Here is a 20,352-nt window from a genome sequence, read left to right on the forward strand (position 1 = left end):
TCAAGCCGTACTTCGGGAATCGGCATTATTTCATGATCAACTTGGGCAGCGGCGGGAGCTGGGGGATCTGGTGGCGCATTATACGATTGAGGGCAGCTAGGGGCATAGGGTGGCGGCAGAAGATCTTCTGCGTCAGGCAGTACTGCAGGCGGCAGGGGTTTAACTTTTTTTTCTTGAGTCCGTGTGTTCCCTTGCACTACAAACATGGCCGCCGCAGATGACGCATGGTCCTTTATTCCTAAGATGGCCGCCCTTCCCTTTCTTTTCCGGTTTGAGGACTTCCGGTCACCCATTTTGTTTACTTGCGCCACCATTACGAGGGCGGCTCCCTCCACTAACTTCTTTGCCCACTTCGGAGGATTCTCGATAACTGCAATCCAAGCAGTTATGTATGGCTTATCCTCAGGGCAACCCGGATTTTCTTCTTTCTCAACTATTTTCAAGACCCTTGTGGCCGTTTGGAAATTGAAAGTTCCTTCCGGAGGCCAATTTACACACAAACCGGGCCACCTATGGGTGCATCGCTGAACCATTCCGGGCTTAGTACATTTACGTTTATCGAACACTTCACTATAGTGTTCCGTCATAACTTTTAGTGGAGTTGAATAGCCCCCTCCCATTAGGATAGAATTCACAGACAAAGGAGGGAAGGGAAGACGGATAGGTAAGGGGTCCGTATCCGTCAGACACAAAAGGGTCACAATTGCCCCGACTAGAACGCGGTCGCCCGGTCTAGAACTGCGAGGCCATTCACTCTCTTTCACACAACAAGAAACCTATTCCCACTATCGTACGCGTTACTTCTTTTTCCTCTTTTTATGCGCGTGGTTTTCGGAATGCAATTCCTACCAAACCACCGCTTGGGGTGTGATCAAAGCCCCCTCGGTCCCCTCACGGATGGACCGGTTATTTGCTACTCTTTTAGCTATTCTTCTTTTTTTCCATCATTCCCATAATACTCGCCTGCAGGATTCTTCCGATCGTCACGAAAGCCTTCTTTCCAGATCACCAGCCCAGAGGTCTCAGAAGAATTTCTGTGGAACGGTCCCCTCAGAAACCCGATCGCTGAACTCAGCGGTGGCCACTCACCAGGTGCGTCTGGGGGATCGCTCCGCCACCAAACTACCGGACCAACTGGGGGGCTAAAATAGCGTCCCCGGTACCTCCTGGCTGAGGCTCGCCAAATGTAACCGTCTCTTTTTAGTCAGTAAGGAGGTCCAGACAACTGATCCGTAAAGATAGACTTTTATTGCCAGCAAGATGCAGCTAAGACAAAGGCTCAGTACAACTGCATGCCACGCCCCCTCCGGAGCAAACTTTTATGCACTTTACAACTCTTATCTTTCACACATGCGTTCTGGTTTTTGCTGAACAAACATTTCACAAATTGCTGAACAAGCATTAGCTAGCGTGGTCCTCTAGTAGGTGTAGCTTAAGATCAGACTATTGTTTCGTCATTTAATTGACGTGTTAGACATTTTACATTGTCATTCGTATTAATACAATACAAAGTATTATTCCAAAATGGAGTTACGTTATGTTACGCTAAAAATTAGTACGTCACTGCGTCACTACGCATTACGTATCATTTGCGTTGCAAATATTAGTATGTTCAAGATGGCTGTGCGTTTCACTGCTGGCATGATTAGTCGGAAGATGTTCAGTTGCTCTTTCGTACTTCAGGGGGGGTCCCGAAATTCCGCCCCACCCCCACCATGTCCATACTACTCCCTCAATGCAGCTTTTCCCCCTCACTGTCAGAGCAGGTGTAGCAGTGGCCAGAAATGCTCCTCAGCTGTTACACTTTGGGGGGGGTTTCCTCCCTTTCCTGCTCCCCACACCATGGGCTTGGAGGTGTCATGTAGCAAAGGAGGGTCACGCAGGAAGGGTCCAACATGCTTTATTTTGTATGCACAATAGTGCAACAATAGTGTTGCAGGCAGAGCACGGTTTCTTCACTGTTGTCCAGACAAAGAGGTTCTGGGGTGCAGTGCTGCAGCCCTGGGGATGCTAGCTCAGTCCTGACAACAGTGGCTGCTCCTCAGCACACCGGCTGACTCCCTGCAGTGCTGGGGGGCGGGAACTGGCAGGCACGCTCGGATACCACTGGCCCTGCCTAAGTACAGCTGCCACTCCTGGTCCTCTTACTGGCCGGGCCTCCCAGCCCCTTCACCAGGGTGTTCCCCCCACCCCACCCCACCCCACCACACACATACACCCACACCCAGCATGGGTTTCCCTATCTAGGTGCAGTGACCTCCTCTAGAGAGTCTCAACCACCACTCTATAGAGCTTTAGGCTCTCCTGCCTCTAACTAACGTGAACAGTTCCTGTCTCTAAATTGATAATAATTAACTCTACAGCAACTTATTAAACACGCTCACAGTCTTATGTCTTCCTCACTTGATTTCTTGGGTTTCTCTGTGTGTCCTCGGGAAAATTCCCTAAAGTCCACCCCCTCCCAGCAGGCCCCCCTCTTCTCCCATTGGCTGACTCACCTGCCCTGTATCTGGAAACACCCACAGGCGAGGAGCGAGAGGGCAGGCTACAGAAACTGGGTGTCAGCATGGGCAGCAACAGGAAATGGGGGAGGGGTGGAGCAGCACGGCAACAGCGGCAGCAGTGGCTGTTGAACTTGCCGGTGACAGTGCACTTCCCCCTCCTCCTCCTGGTGCAGCTTAAGACTCCTTATGCCAGCAGTCAGCCACACGCTACCTCCTCTCCATGCCAGCTTGAGCTTCTTAAGGCTGCGATCTTCCTTTCCTCAGCACGGGATCAGACAGTAGAGCTTGGCGACAGGAGCCTTAGAACAGAGCTCCTCAAAAATGAGGTCAGCCTGCTTTGTATCTCAGCAGTTGTACTTTGGTTGCCTCCCTTATGGCAAATCCCTATGATGGTCTTGCAGACTCCTAGGGATGCACGGATCCCAGGTTGGGAACCACTGATCTAGACAATGCATCTTTAGCTTCTTCAGTCTCTCTGCATGGACGTCTTTCAGTGATGTCCATGCACCATTTTTTTGCCCCTCCTTTAAATTGCATCTATTTTGTCAAAGTCCTTATTTAGATACGGTCTCCAGAACTTATGAGGTCCATATTCAATAGATCTGTCTAACTAAGTTTGGCACTTAGCTGGACAAACACCAGGATTTAAAAATAAGGCTGTAAGTGGGATCATCAGGGGTTCATTTAAATGCAGCCTCGTACAGGTGGATTTTTAGACTGGATTTAAATAAAACAAGATAGGGAGCATGATACACCAACTCAGGAAATCCTGGTAGTCTGAATGCTCCGAGATAGCCAGATAAGTTTGTGGCTGGATAACAAGTTGTCTGGCTATGTCAGAGACTCTTTGAAGGCATTCCGGGGCAAAGCACCATTTTCTGGCTAAGTTAGCCAGATAACCCTGATTTTCAGTCCTAAAGTTAGCAGGGTAAACACATCTAGCTAACTTTAAGATAACTGGGTATATTCAGCAGAGTGCCCGACTGAAAAAACCAGCTAATTTAGCCAGATAAACTTGTCTGCCTAACTTTCCTAGCTGCTAGTGGCCGAATATAGACTTCTGTGATCTCAACTTGATGATTACAAGGTAACACAACAGTGTGACAAAGTAGTGGCCTGAGTCAGAGGAATACTAGCATGTACTGGGAGAAGGCAAAAAGAGAGGTGGTAATGCCACTCTATAAATCACTACTGAGATCCTGAGTATTATATCCAATTCTAGAGTCTTTGCTTCTAAGAGGATTTAAGCAGAGTGAAAACTGTCCACAAAAATGCAACCAAAATGAGGCAAAATGCACCAAAAGCCCAATGCCATGAGATTTAAGGACCTAAACATGTATACCCAAGGAGAAGGAAAACGGAGCATATTTTAGAGACATTTGAATATCTCAAAGGAATTAATAATGCACAAAAGGAAAACCTTTTTCAGCAGACATGAAATTCTATAACGAGAGGTATGGGAGTATGATCAGGTGTAAAATCTGAAAGTTTTTCTTCACAGTAAGTGTACACAGTAAGTGTAGCAGTCCTTCAGTGTTGATGGTGGAGGCATAAACAGTAACAAAATTCAAAAAAGATCCCCATTTGCAAAGAAGCAAGGAGAAAGCCAGAGATCACCTAGGGTTTATGACAGCCCTTATATTCTGTGTTTCTATATTCCATCACTTCCACCAGATGCAAAAATGTGGCAAGCCTGCTAACCATCAAGCTTCTTTAGAGAAGCAGACATGCCCTTCTCCTCTACCACCAACTCCCGAGCCTGCGCGTTCCACCTGGCTGCACCATATGCCTGGATGAGACTTCCTGAGTTGGTGCATCATGCTCCCTATCTTGTCTTGTTTAAATCCAGTCTAAAAATCCACCTGTACGAGGCTGCATTTAAATCAACCCCTGATGATTCCCACTTACAGCCTTTATTGATTTTAATTATTTTCTTAAAAAATGAAATTCCCAAAGTCTCCTTTGCCCTGTATTTTTGTCAGACTGCAGGTTCTTCCCCTACTACCCATAACTAATCAAGCTTGATATTTCACTTGGTTGCAGCTCCATCACTGCTCTCTACATTAATGGTGGGGGTGGAAGGGAAATAGAACCAAAGAGCTAAGAGAAACAGATAAGTATGAGAAAAAAATGTGAAGCTTGCTGGGCAGACTGGATGGGCCGTTTGGTCTTCTTCTGCCGTCATTTCTATGTTTCTATGTTTCTATGTTCTCCTCAGCAGGGACTGTTTCATATGTTTTTTGTACAGTGCTAACCTACTTATTGCTATAGAAGTGATAAGAAGGAATGAGATGGCAGGACTGGAAAGTGAAGGATAAAAATGTTCTGTAGATGCTAGTTATTAACCATAAGGGGAACAAAACAAGATAGTTTGCATCAGTTGGACCCATTATTTATACCATGTAAGAAAATGCTATCGTAAATTTGATATGCTGTTTTATTTAAACTAGTATGAGCCTTACATATGCCCATTCCTTATTAGTGCACTAATCCAGACTACTCCTGGGGGAATTCTGCTTAATGCAGAATTTGCGCAGAATTTCCCCCCCCCCCCCCCACGCAGAATTGCCAAATTCTGCGCAGAAAATATCAGCGGAGACCCCGGCATTCCACGAACGGAGCACGTCCCGCGGCACACGCTCCATTCGTGGCGAAGATGAAGGCCCGGCTCGCTGTTCGCGGCAAAAAGGGAAGGCCCCCGTATTCCGCGTTCCATTCGCGGTGAAGATGAAGGCCTGGCGCGCCGTTTGCAGCACACAGGGGCCTTCCCTTTTCGCCATGAACGGCGCGCCGGGCCTTCATCTTCGCCGTGAACGGAACACATCCCACGGCATGCAGGTGAGAGAGAATGTGGGTCTGGGAGGGGAGGGTGTGAGAGGGAGCGTGGGGGGGGGGATGCCGGTGAGAGAGAATGTGTGTGTGAAAGAGGGGAGGGTGACAGAGAGCATGGTTGGTAAGGGGGGGTGGGGAGGGTGAGAGAGAGCAGAAGGGTATGTGAAGGGATTGTGTATGTGGGAGACAGAGCCTGTGTAAAGGTCTGCGTGAGAGAGAGACATAGGTAGCCTGTGTGAGGGTGTATGTGTGAGAGAGAAAGGGAGCTTGTTTGGATGTGTATGCAAGAGAGAGGGCCCTGTATGAAGAGATTGTGTGTGTGTGTGTGTGTATGCGAGAGAGTGAGGGAGCCTGTATGAGGGTGTGTGTATGTGGAAGGGACACTCTTACAGTGAATTTCTAGGGAAATTCTGCTCAAAATATTTAAAATTCTGCAACTTTAAGTAATAACGTTTTTCTGTAATAATCTAAAATGTAATTATTTAAAGACTGTCATGTAAATTGTGTTATTTTGACCAATATAAATTTTGCAGAATTTTCAGTTTTTGTGCACAGAATTTTAAATTTTTTTTGCGCAGAATTCCCCCAGGAGTAATCCAGACCCTGAAAGTCCTGTACAATTTTCAATTGTTCCAAAAGTACTAACTCAAAAGAAATGGAAGGGTCAAAAGTGGAAATGGTAATGGCAGTGATTACCTGGCCAATTTACATGTCAATGGGAACTTCATGGGGCTTGAAGGTCCCATGTCTTTTGGTAAAGGAGACAGAAGCTAGTAAAAATCAACTATAAATATAGAAAGTCCCCTCTGCTACATTACATTTGGACTGTAAAGTACAGAACATCTTATTCCAAACACCAAGGGTTTGTCTGCACAATGATTTTATTACACCATGAAGTGCTGAAAGTATGTCTGTTCACTGTGGAGATAATGCATAATTAGGCTTGAGCTTGATGGGAAAAGAGCTGAAAACAATTTTAGGGAATTGAATGTGTCAACTGTTAGAAAATGAAATTGTTTTTACTCATTTAAGGAAGAAATTTGAGCTGCTTTTACAGTGGTTCAGAATGTTAATTGTATACATCTCATTCAAGCACTAGAAACCTAAACTTTATAAAGAAAAAAAGGCGACAAAAAAACACAAGCGTGGGAAATAAAAACGTCTTTAAACATTGCATGACTGATTTTCAGAAACATTTACATGCTTAAAAGTGGGTTTTACACATATGAATGCTCTTTACTTGTGTAAGTGGACTTTTGAAAATTGCTACAATATGTGCCATTGAATTGTCCAAATGTTTTACCCCACTTAAGTACACTTAATACAGGTGCATGGCTTTTGAAAACTGATGCAATAGTATGTTCCATTTACACGCCTAACTCCTTTGAAAACTGACCTGTAAGTTTGCATGTTTCATAGACGTTTGAAGGCAACACTAATTATGATACTCCAGAGCTACGGACGTTTGCACCTTTATCAACCCGCTTCATCCGGGTGATCCCAGAAAAAGCAACACCTGCAGGGTTGGGGCTGAGAATGGAGCTGCTGGGCTGTGAAATTGAAGGTAATTGGGCAGTTTTATTTTTCTGTGGACTATATACATCATTTTCTAAAATAATTCATAATTAGCAGTATTTTTTATTCCTGGAATGGTAGAGTTTAGTAGACTGTTGTCTCAATGACTTTGACAAATGACACTTTTTGAGCAGCCTACTCATTTGCCTAGAACGAGTCTTTTCTGTTTACAACATAATCTTCTGTTCTCTGCCTCACAATTTGTATTTATTCATTTTCCCTGTCAAATTCTTTAGAGAGTTTTTTTTCTTAAGCATTTTCTATCCTCTTGCAGTTCTACATTGTAGACCATTAATTCTTAAGGAGGCAATTATCAGAGTTCAGCAGGAGTTGTGAGTGTAAAATTAGTATCTATGCGTGTAAGTATTAGCACGCACATGCATATCTGCTATTTTATAAACCTCGAGAGTATGTGCATACTTGCAGTGTCATGTATAAATGTTAAAAGGAAAATAAAAGGGGCATTTAAGGAGCTTTTGAGGTGGGGTTCAAAAGTACACCCACAAGTTGCTATTTTGTAAGCAGCATATTGCATACATTACCGAGCATGTCTGTATACTTTTATATGGCCCTTGTCCATATGCTTTTACAACGGAGCTTGGCCATATGCTAATCGACTTATGCAGTTGAAATCGTGTTTGTCTTTTGTCTATTGTTCTTGGATGTGAGGTTGTGGTGAGTTGTTGGGGGGGGGGGGCTCAGGCTGAAATGTTGGACGATATTGGTGAACTGGTAAAAGTCTGGGTAAAATGAGTAGAGGTATTGGTGAACTGCTGTTTCTAAGTATGCACAATAATAAGTATTTTTAGAAGTGAAGTACGCTTCTAAATACGCAGGTTTTTAAAAAATACCTGCCTTCATGTCCGTTCCTGGGTTATTACGCACTTTGTTTCAGTTATTATGCGCATTAAATAGGCATGCCTATTTTTATAAAATGGGAATAGAAAGTATCAGGCTAATTTGAAAACGAATGAGCGAGCACCCGTACAAGCTTGTAAAGATACGCTAGAATTATAACTTGTGCGCGGCAATTGTGCACGTATGTTTTAAAATATTCCAAGTGCGCGTAACTATGCTCCTAATTTTAAGGGGTTACTCAAGCACAGGTAGTGTGCAAGTCTTCCACAGTACTTTGTTGGCTTTTACGCACGTATGAAGGTGGATTTTTAAAACCTGCTCATGAGAGGGACAGCCCAGGTTTTCCAACTACTCCACCAGTTTGCCCAGTTAATATCGAGTAGGGATGTGAATCGTGTCCTCGATCGTCTTAACGATCGATTTCGGCTGGGAGGGGGAGGGAATCGTATTGTTGCCGTTTGGGGGGGTAAAATATCGTGAAAAATCGTTAAAAATCGTTAAAAAATCGAAAAATCGAAAAATCGGCACATTAAAACCCCCTAAAACCCACCCCCGACCCTTTAAATTAAATCCCCCACCCTCCCGAACCCCCCCCCAAATAACTTAAATAACCTGCGGGTCCAGCGGCGGTCCGGAACGGCAGCGGTCCGGAACGGGCTCCTGCTCCTGCATCTTGTCGTCTTCGGCCGGCGCCATTTTCCAAAATGGCGCCGAAAAATGGCGGCGGCCATAGACGAAAAAGATTGGACGGCAGGAGGTCCTTCCGGACCCCCGCTGGACTTTTGGCAAGTCTCGTGGGGGTCAGGAGGCCCCCCACAAGCTGGCCAAAAGTTCCTGGAGGTCCAGCGGGGGTCAGGGAGCGATTTCCCGCCGCGAATCGTTTTCGTACGGAAAATGGCGCCGGCAGGAGATCGACTGCAGGAGGTCGTTCAGCGAGGCGCCGGAACCCTCGCTGAACGACCTCCTGCAGTCGATCTCCTGCCGGCGCCATTTTCCGTACGAAAACGATTCGCGGCGGGAAATCGCTCCCTGACCCCCGCTGGACCTCCAGGAACTTTTGGCCAGCTTGTGGGGGGCCTCCTGACCCCCACGAGACTTGCCAAAAGTCCAGCGGGGGTCCGGAAGGACCTCCTGCTGTCCAATCTTTTTCGTCTATGGCCGCCGCCATTTTTCGGCGCCATTTTGGAAAATGGCGCCGGCCGAAGACGACAAGATGCAGGAGCAGGAGCCCGTTCCGGACCGCTGCCGTTCCGGACCGCCGCTGGACCCGCAGGTTATTTAAGTTATTTGGGGGGGGTTCGGGAGGGTGGGGGATTTAATTTAAAGGGTCGGGGGTGGGTTTTAGGGGGTTTTAGTGTGCCGGCTCACGATTCTAACGATTTATAACGATAAATCGTTAGAATCTGTATTGTATTGTGTTCCATAACGGTTTAAGACGATATTAAAATTATCGGACGATAATTTTAATCGTCCTAAAACGATTCACATCCCTAATATCGAGGTCTTCCAGAACCCTCTGGTTCTTCATCCTGCATGCCGCCCTGTTGACCCTACAGACTTGCTCCTCATCTGGAGCAGCAAGTAAAGTTATGCAGCTGACGAGCCGACACGCACAGCGGCCTCCGGTTTCAAAATACGGAGTATGCGGGTAACCTTTTGCTCCGCCCATTCCCCATCCCTTTCTCGCCCTCTTATTTTCGATGCACTCACGGTATATTCATGCGTACTTTGTGACTTTTTAAAATCCGCTTTGCTGCGCGTGGCCCACATGCACGCGCATATGTGGGCATGTTTGCGAGAGCAGTGCTTCCAAAACCTACCTCTACGTGTTTTTCTGCATTACAGCTTTACACATGCACTGAAACACATGCACGTACTCTCAGGGCAGAAATGGGCTGTATTTTACAATCTGTGCAGCTCCTGCCACACAGTTTATAAAATATTAGCATAAATCCGCACAGAACCACTTCTGTGCGCATTTAGTGCCTCACACATACTTTTGAAATTCTGTATGAATATATTTAACTGCTGTTATCTACTAATAGCACAGAGTGTTAATACACATTTCCATATTCTTAATACTTTCCTCATCCATCTATTTTATATAGAAGTGGCTTGATAGACCATTTTTATATCAATGTTTTCAACTTGATATCCTTTGAAAAGAAAGTATTTTTTTACATGAATGTTAGCAGGGATTAAAGGATAGATATTTCCTAAAGCCACGGTTTGTTAATGCCTGCTTTAGGGAGGTATTTGGGTTTTTTTTTCTTTATTTATACATTTTATATACCGATGTTCCATATTAAGATCACAATGGTTTACAAAAATAACACTCATAATATAAATCAACAAAAAATGACAGTTTAAGGAGGTGATATTCATGAACAGGAATAATACAAATCTCCTGAGCTGTTCTAATACATATTAACTAAAGATCAAAGACATCAGGCGAGTAGTACAGGAATTATAACAATTTTCACATGATCGTCAGTACATTATCTTAAGATAATTACATTCTTTCGTTATGTCTGAGATGCTTTTCATATCCAGAGCTTGAGGGGGGGAACTTTCCTCCTTATCACTAAAAAGAAGTGGAATCCACAACTTAAAAGACAATCTTTGATCAGTTAAATAACTGGTCAAATTTCAAAAAAATGAAATGTCATATCAAAAAATTGTCTTCCAGTTATTATGCCAGTTTCAAAAACAGAGAATAGAGGTTAAAAAAATACAAACAGAACCAAGCCAAATTTGATAGTCATCAGGTAATGATTTCCACAAATACATCTTAAAACAATTTTTAAACCAGTTTGACATGCATTCTTAAAAATCTGAAGTTTATATTTAGTTTTTAAATTATTGTCAAATCAGTTTGAGGCTCACTTAACTCTTGCATGGGATTTACAAAAATGTATGGCAAATAATTATATTCATGTCCTCTGCTTGAAAAATACTGGCGATATATCTTGCACATCTCGGAAAACTCAAATAAAACCCTTCCCCGCTTTATTTGGGATTGTAAAACAGCTCTCTGCCTCTGGATCATAATTCATTATCAGCTTCATTACAAAATGCATGAGTTTCAGTATCCATTTCTGGACATGCAGATGTCCTCTGCTAATGCCTGTAACAGCAAACTGGACAGAGAAATCATACAGAGCATCCTCGTGGCATAATGTCAGTACAGTCTTAAGGTTAAGAAGCTGAAAACATGTGTCCATGCTTCAGTCCCTTCTTGATCTAATTTAAATACGCTTCCAAACATGAGAAATAACAGACAAAAAAAGCAGCATAGCAACTCACTTTAAAAAAAACCCTCATATTTCCCATCACAAATATCTGTAGTGGCTTAGGAAGGCACAAAGCATGATGAACTGCTGTCACACAAGGTTAACTTCTATTAAAGCTTTTTAAAATACATTTTCCATTTAAACACTCCACCTTCCATTTAATTGATTTATAGTTCATCTGCCCATAAAGATCCAACCCTGGCTCCTCAGATTGCAAAGCAGAACTTTCTTGTACTCAGAAGAAGCAACATTCTTCCACTCCACTGCAAGGTTAGGCCTGACAACTTAGAAAAACCTAAAACAAGGAAAGCTAGCATCAGAAACGGAGAAAAACACGATGGCAGAAAAAGACCGTATGGTCTATCTAGAGTGCCCAGCCACCCGACTAATACAGCTCTAAAATTCCCATCACTGCCTCGGAGATCCCCTGTTTTTATCCCATTCTTTCCTGAATTGGGGAAAAAGCAGGGGCAGTGTGAAAAGTTAAATGTGTACTCAGTAGAGGTTAGAGAAGAACTGCAAACAACGATATCCCACGGCAGCAGGATTGAGTTACGCTCCTCTCAGACCGTATAGAAATGTTGTGCTGTACTCGTGCGCAGAGTGGAGGGTTGTATGAAAGAAGAAAGACTGTCTTTACTAAGCCAGTCATAGGATGGTTCTCTACGAGATTCTAATTTTTACAAATGCTATGCCTTTGAGACAACAACTCCTGAAAAAGAAGGAAAATGAAGTTGGATCACGTCATAGACTCCTTAGATCATAAAAAAAAAAAAAAAAAACGCACACACGGCATCTAACACCCTTATCGGCTATCCACTTATTGTCCTCATATCTTCTCACCTTTGAAAGCTCTCAGTTAAAGAAGTTTAGTGCTAATCAAGGTCTCTGAGATGGAGCAGGTGTAGTGGCTCCCCCTCCCCCCTACCCCATTCTCTTCTGGCTTAAGCTTTAGCCACCAAGATTTAGGATTAAATTTTCAGTTGCAAACTGTAGCAGCTGAAAATGTGCTTAACTTAAAATAGCCAAAACCAGACCCCCATGCTGTTTTCTGAAATACTATAACTTCTGTCTTTTGAAACATACATTTGGAAATTAGATGATGTGCACCACCTCCATAAATATATAGGCAGAGTAGAGTCAGTTCAGAAGAAAACTATAAACTATGTGTGGTAAGATTTAAGGACCTGGAAGAGGAGGAGGAGAGGTTTTATGATAAAGACATTCAGATCTCAAACATATGAATAATATGCATTTTTGTGTGAACAAGAGGTCTTGAATGATATAAGGCTGGAAGCGGGGTTGATGCAGGAGTAACTTAAGGAAACATTTCTTCACAGTCAGGGTGATAGATCCATGGAGCATGCACCCCATGAAAGTGCTAGGGGACAAAAATAGTAATATAATACAAGAAACACTAGGACAAATATACAGCGCTAAGAGTAGGGAACATGAGGATAAAACCTGGGACGGGGTAGGGTCCGCTCTACTGCAATAGGACGGAAAAGGGAAGACTAGAAGAGCCTTGTAATTTTTATTTGCCATCATATTCTCAGTTTCCATGTTTAAAACTGTATCCATTTATCTGTATCCAAGTTCTAACTACCTGTTTATTGTAAGACATCAACTTGTCATTGTTATTGTTTAGAATGTAAACCGACTTGATTAGTAATTCTGTTACTGGAAAATCGGTATATAAAAGTGCTAAATAAATAAATAAATAAAAGTAAAATCTTAACAACCTTAAAGAATATTCTATGGTTATGGTTATAATGGCTCTTTTATTCTATTTCAGCTCCCACTTTCACTCCCACTACAACAGATGGCAATCTAGTGGATGACTGTGATGATGAACAGGCAAACTGTCACAGTGGAACAGGTGATGACTACCAAGTGACAGGTGCAGAAATCATCCTCATTCCATTGCAGCTCCATTATAGTTCATGTCTATGCTGGTTACCAACTAATTGTCTAAGCTAAGTTACTCATCGGAAAGGGCATTATTATAATTATTTAGTTGCTAAGCTCTGGAGTGCAGAGTTTTAGTTGTCATATTGGTCTGGGGAAAAAATGGATTCTGTTTAGGTTGTGGTATCTTTTATGGACCCAGTATAAAACCAATCAAAAGATGTTGCAGTCCATAAGCTTTCAAGATCACATAGGTTTATTCTTTAAATGTGACTGAAAGGCTGAAGGAAGAAAGCAATTATATCTATACTTTTTTGTGGGATAGGAAGTCTCATCATAGAGATCCGGAGGGGAAAGAACTGGATGTTGGATTAGTATGGGAACTTTTATTCTCATCTATGCAGGACAGTAGAGAACCAGGGAGGAAAACAATAACTGAATTGAATAAGGAGGATATCCTACAAGCCACAAGCTTCAAAGATTGGTGGATAGATATATCCTTGACAGTGTACTTTTATAAGTGGGCAATCTGGATGAGCTGGTTTGTCTTTATCTGCTGTCATCTACTATGCTTTGTCTTCAAGGGGTATCAAATTGAGATTGTATTAGCAACAATTAGTATCAATTGGCAGAAACATAGTCACTGGAGGTGCCAGAAACTGACTGTTAAGTTAACACTTCATCAGGATTAAGAGCAGATCCTGTTAAAGGCTTCGACAATGAGTCATAAATTCTCTATCTTTGTTCGGGTCATTATTTTTTAATTTAATAGATCAACATATCTCAGTTCCCATGCCCTTTTTCCTATGTGTATTTAAAGTTTCTTTTAAGTTCTAATACAGAATACAGAGTCTTACTATCCTGAATGGGAGAAGAGCTATCTCACAGGGGTGTTGGTGTTTGCTTTCAAGATACTATATGGTGGTAGATGGATCGTTCTTGTCTGAAGAGTCTCTTTAGTTTTTCCTACATGCCACTGGTTGGGATTAAATAGACTACATTTCTGGATGTGTAAATGAATAAGCTATGTATTTCTATGGAGATTATCTGGTTGATGTTAAAAAGCCCTGCACGCACCAAAGCCGGGAGTTACGCAAGTGTCTCAGACATACACCGTGCTGATTTTAAAAGGCCCATATCAACACGGGTATCTCCCGTCAAGCGCACAAAAACATTTTTGGGAAAAAGGGCGGTGTGTGGTCTGTGGGGCATGGGCAGGCTGGGGCTGAGGCATGATTTCTGTGCGTACCTCTTTACGTACACAAGCGAATGCTGGAGTCCCCTACCGCGTAACTTTACTGCTGCTGTGAACGGCATGTAAGTAATAAAATAAAAATACATAGGCTACTTAGCGAGGTTTAGGGGGTCTGGCCTAACAGGGTAAAAGGTAGGCAAAGTAAAAGGAAGGGTTAGGAAGGCCAATTGATTAACTGGGCAAACTGGGTACAAACTGGGATAATGGGCTGTAGTGTCGGCACACATTTCTAGTAAAATCCCCCCCTACTTAGACAAGCATTTGCGCACACTTGCGTGCATCAACATGAAGTTGTGCACACATGTACAAATGAATAGTCAATTTTAAAATATGTGTGCGTTTACGCCCGTGTAAGCACGTGTGTGTTAAAATTACCATGTCCACGTGTGCCCGCGCGCAGCTCTTAAAATCTACCTCTTTGGTTTTTGTACATATTTGTCTGCAAGATATGCATTTTTTCTTTATTTGTCTGTTGCCTGGTAAAATGGTAATTTGTTCTTGATGAGCAGATTGTAGAGGTAGGGAGGCTGTTTATAAGTGAATATATTTCTCAGTATTTTATCTGTATTAAGCATAGCTTAAAGTTCCTTCATGATGTATTTGATATAATGGGATTGCAAAAAGTAGTTTTATTTTCTTGGTATTGAAGCAAGTGTTTTGGGGGTATTTATATGGCATTTTCTAATTTTCTATCTATTAATCTGGCACAGTGGCCTTGTTGGATGAAGCTGTTGCAGAGAGAGATGCAATGTCTATCTTCTTTGTTGCAGGAGTGGACCCTTGCGCTGAGGTAGAGTTGGCGCAACCTGTAGGGAAGTGATGGCTGAAGCAGAGGCCCAACTAGAGCTTCACTAATACCAGCCTTCGTTCTCCTTATGTTGAGCCCTTGGGTGACAGGCCGGCTGGACTTAGGCACCAGCCTCTGTGGAGGTGAAGATCTGTGGTGTAGAAGACATTGCAGGCCAGCACAGAAAGGCAGCATAGACAGGACAAGCACTGGTCAGGGCAAGCAGCAGACAAAGCAAGGCCAGATTCAGGCTGTGGTCAGAGGCGGGCAGAATACTCTCAAAGTTGTGGTTCAGACAGTGGTCAGGGCAGGCAGAGTCAGTCAATGACAATACACAGGCAGTGGTCAGTGGCAGGTGGAAGTCAAGCAGCGTCAATGTCCAATCCAAGCTAGAAGTCCAATCCAAGATCAAGCCAGAAGTCTGAACCGAGTTCAAGGCCAGAAGATCAATCCAAAGACAAGGAATGAGAGAAGGATGAAGGACCACAGGAGCAGGATAGGGTGCTGAAGACAGACAAGGAGAACTGACCAGGAAGACAAGAACTCAAGACAAACCAGACTGCCAACGGAACCAGGAATCAAGACAGGGATACTCAGGAGCATATAGCAGGAGCCAGGAACCAGGACCGTAGATGCAATGCACTTCTCCAAGGAGACAACTTGTGCCGAGGCATAGAAGGGCTGTCGAGGTAGCCTTTTATAGGCCTCAGGTGGTGATGCCATCTTCAGGCGCCACAGGGGTTTTCCCGCCACGGGTCCTTTAAATGGGATGCCGTTGGCGCACGCACACCCCTAGCAGGGGCCAGAGGTAGTGTCGGTGGCAGGCCAGGCCCAAGGGCCTGCCACAAGTCAGCAAGAAGTCCAGTGGGGGAGATGGATGGAGTGCAGCAGTCTCTCCTGGTGTCGGCAGCTGCGTGCCAGGGTCCAGGGCTGGAGGTGAGTGCCCCACCCCGCAAGCCGCCAATCGCAACACTCTTTCATCTTCATCTGAACAAATAGGATGATAGCATCGAGTATCAATTTATTTGTGTGTGAGTTGAAAGCTTAAGTGACAGCTAGTAATAGTTTTGTAGAGTATAGTTTTGATGTGACCATCTTATTTTATGCTCATAGTGGTGCCTAAGAAGTTGATTTTCATGGCAGACTATACTAAGGTGAGCTTTATGGAAACGTAGAGGTTGTTAAGTGCTCGCAAAACTGTGTAAGTGCTCACCTTCTATCCATATGAAAAACATCTCATCTGCAAATCAGATGTATGCAAAAGATTTGTAAATTCTGTTTGAGAAATTCTTCTTCTAAGCTAATCTTTAAAAGATGGTCATATTGAGCTGCCATCCGTCTGCCCATTCCGGTCCCATCCTTTACAAGAAATGCTCATCATTGTTGAGAATGAATTCCCTACATTTCATGACAGTGCTATCAAAAATATCTCTTGTGTATCCTTTAAAGTAGAAGTCTGTGACAGGCAGTGATGCTGTCCTTATAGGGGATGTTGTTTATATGGCACTGTTATCAGAGACAACTAGAATTGAGTTGAAGGGTAGTTTATCTAATCTGTTGAGTTTTCTTTAAAAAAAAAAAAAGTCCACGGCAGGAGTAGGCCATGCTGGTTCCCTGAATGCCATAAACAGATAAGATTTTCAAGACAATTACAATGAATATGCATGAGATTTATTTGCATGAACTGCCTCTGTTGTATGCAACTATGTCTTTTATATATATTCATGGTGCAGAGCTTGAAGAACAGATCTGTTTGTGGCACTGAAGAGTTGCCTACCCGTGGTACATGGGGTCTTGGATTAAGCTGCTGTTTCACACCTCCAGTAACTTAACTTCTGCTAATGGATACTAATTGAAGCTAATCCAGTCTCTACTTTGATATTTCCTAAAGATGTGAATTGTGGGAATTACCACCCCAAAATAATCTCTTTCCTTCAACTCTGCAGTTCCTTCTGAAAAAGGGACCTACTACATGGGTCTCTAAAGCTCAAGTACCGAAAATATCTTGCTTATTTTTATTTTGTTCCAATAAAAAATAACACAACCTACAGAATCCATTTGGAAAACTATACCATTCATTTGCATTGTGTACTCACAGCACTCATTGTATTTCAAGAAATAAAGTTGATTGCTTTCATTACTAACTCTCATTTTCAAGCAGAAAATGGCCAGTATGCTAAGTTAGCATTTGTTATATCTGATATGCAGGCCCATCTTTGGGGGCGGGGGATGGGTGGTGAACAGGGAGGCCGACCTGGATCCTGCTCTGCCATGGGAGCCCTCAGAGTTACAGGGCCTGGCTGCTGTTGATTCATCCTGGGACTGCACCCTCTTAAGGTCAGCCCTGCTTATCTGTGATTTGCAATTGATAAGATTGGTTATCAGAGAGTATCCTGGAACATTTTTAGATCAAGGAGTTTTCAAGTTCTTATAAAGCTCATCTCCTAGTATTGTTTAGGGCTCAAAGTCCCAGCTAGGAAATGAAAAGTGGGCACACACCAGGAAAGTTGTAGAATGTTATATGTAGTACATATCTGTCAATAGAGGTGCACAGGGCCAAAATCTTGTGTCGCCTGTGTTTTGAACTGTGTTTTCTTGTGCAAAATCTGCAAAGATTATTTCTAAAACTTGGAAATTAAGCCTGGATGAACCTTCCCTCTCTCTCACTTTATCTCTTTCTCCCTTCCTCCATCCCCCTTTCAGAGTGCATTTCTGAAATAGATGAAACTCTGTCCGTAATTTTCTGAAAGGAAAATCAAGGGAATAATTGGGATGGATGCCAAGTAGAATGAGGAAAGGTAGAGAGAAAATAGTCTAGTTCTTTTAATATGTAATTCCATTGCCATTTAATATTGGCTTCAGTTCATTTAAAAGAAAAATTCACTTCCACTCCTCTTAGTGGAAGAAAACTACTTCCAAGGTGATGCTGGACTTTCTTTGATCATGGCTATCTGCTTTCTTTCTCAGTTAGATAAACATAATTACATACAGCATGTGCTTAATGTAGTACGGTAATTTTCACATACTCAAATTGTACTAAATCTCCACTGGGGAAGTGCATGTTTCATTGAAACATAAAAAGAAAAGGGTTGCAGCTCTAGATATGCTGTATAATTATGTTGGGGTGCTTTCTGTATAATGTACTTCAACACCTGGTAAAGGGTGAAAAAAAAATTACCGAAATGGCTCTCAGCTCTGTGATTAACAGCCTTCCTGAAATATACTAAATTCTCCTTAAGATTTTTAGACATCATAACATTTTTTTATTTTGCAGTGCTCTTCAGTTTTAAATTGCTTTTCCTAAGGCAAAAGTAGACAAGTTGTGGCAAATATTCAAAGCCATTTAGCCAGATAGCTCACAAGTTTTGAATGTTCTAGCTAACTCTGATATTTGGAGTTAACTTTGTAAGTTGTTCAACTATCTCTTGATGTTCTTGAGAGCAGGCCTAAAGTTATCCGGGAATGTGTGCCTGGATAACTTTAGCCTTAACCAGCTATACCAATAAGAATATGGACAATTATGTACCAATCAGCAGTATGAAAATAGATCTAGTTGCCCTATCCCTGCCACGCAAGCTAGAAATATACAGTCCAATCAGGCCAAGCCTGCAGTCTCACCCCATCCGCCACCAAAACCCTTCCAACTCATAAAATGTTTAATTTAAAGGGCTGGTGCCACTCCAGCCTCCCTCTCCCCCCCCCCCCCCCCACCTGCTTCCCAGTCGTGCCAAATTTAAAACGTAATGTGACCTCCAGGCCCCTTCGTCCCCCTCTAGGCCCGCACCCCAACTCCTAACCCTCTCATCCTCCCGGCACCTTCAGCCCAGATCATGGTAGCAGCCCTACCATGTCCCGGGCCTGGCATTTCTAGAGGAGCTACTCTGGAAGTGTATGCTTAAAATATAGCACCCTAGCAATGCTAGAAGCACTAGGACAAGGTCGCATAGGCTACCTCCATAATCTACCCTGAAGAGCTTACTATTTTAAGGTACCAGGAGGGTAGGAAGGTTGAGGTTAGGGGTGGATGGAAGAGGGAAGGAAGGTCCTGGGGAGCAAATTATGGTCTAAATTTGGCAGGACCAGGAAGTATGTGTGGGGGGGAAGGAAGGCCAGTACTGACTTTTTAAATTTAACATTTTTTTAAACTACTGTTCAGCACATTATTGCCTATTTTCTTTTTAATATATCCACTTAAGACCTAAGTTATCTGGCTATATGAGGCCTGATAACTTTAAACCTCAGCGATATTCAAAAGATATCCGGTTAGATTTAAATTTATCTAGCTATATTAGACGGATACATTTAATCAGGGATATTCATCAATGGGATATTTATCCCACAGAATATCCAGCTAACCGTAGACTTGTCCACTCATTGGCTTACTGATTACCCTTGTTGTGTTAAATATCCAAAACTGGAATTTGCAGCACTGATGACCAGTTAAGTGTGGGGAAACTGAGAACTAGAAAATAGTTGACATCTACTTACAGTTATAGTTTAATAGCAAAGACATGCAAATTGATGCAAGAGGATTAGTTGATCCTATGAAGATAACTCTTGTTGGACTGCTGCTGAGTCTCCATGGTTTCACTCTGCATAGTTCGGTTGCTCCACCATGGTATCTAAACAAACACCATCCCCTGTGGTGTGGCACACCATGGCCCTTAGACTTTCAAACTTTAATCAAAGGTTTTATAAAAAAAAAGAAAGAAAAGAACATAACACTTAAAGAAATGCAAGACATATTTCAATAGATGGCAAATAATAACAATGGGCTAACAAAATGTTATGTGTAGAGCCCTTCAAATTCTCATTTTGCCAACCCTTTAATTGAATTATAGGAGGGGCACAGGACAATCTCTAAGTTACAAATGTTTGCCATCTGCAGCCTTGAAAACTGCTCCTTGATGTTCAGATAAATGATTCAGCTCAACTTCCTCATTTGGAACGGGGAAGAGTACATTTCAAGTCTTACAAGTTCAAGCTGCTGGTTTTCTTTTTAACGGCAATGATGATATTTGTGGGTAGATTCCCTCATGACGGTCATGTGCCTCGAGCTGGGAATATGTACATTTATGCTGGCACACTGTTTACCTTATGACAAACACTGCCATGCAACAACATCAGCTTTACTTTGCTTTTCTTGGCCGTGTTCCTTCTTCTGAAGGCTTCTTTCATGGCCCAGCCTTTTGTCTTCTGCAAATTTAAAGGGGAAGTACATGGGGCACTTTCCCTTTTGAAAATTATCCCAGCAAAAACTACTTCTACACATTTCCATTCTGCTACTTTCTGGGGAAAAATTGAATGCCTAGATTTGGAAAGACAAAAGTATGCATGTAA

The 20,352-nt window shown here is 42.9% G+C and overlaps 1 protein-coding gene across 1 annotated transcript in view; it reads left to right on the forward strand.

The window, feature by feature from the left end:
* Positions 1-20,352, forward strand: part of NRP1 (neuropilin 1) — a 487,056-nt gene that overhangs the window by 410,844 nt on the left and 55,860 nt on the right. The window contains 2 exon segments of the mRNA XM_029587037.1: positions 6,756-6,900; positions 12,858-12,962. Coding sequence (XP_029442897.1) covers positions 6,756-6,900; positions 12,858-12,962 — 250 coding nt within the window.

The sequence above is a fragment of the Rhinatrema bivittatum genome, chromosome 2 (genome assembly GCF_901001135.1).
Source record: "Rhinatrema bivittatum chromosome 2, aRhiBiv1.1, whole genome shotgun sequence".
NCBI lineage: Eukaryota > Metazoa > Chordata > Amphibia > Gymnophiona > Rhinatrematidae > Rhinatrema > Rhinatrema bivittatum.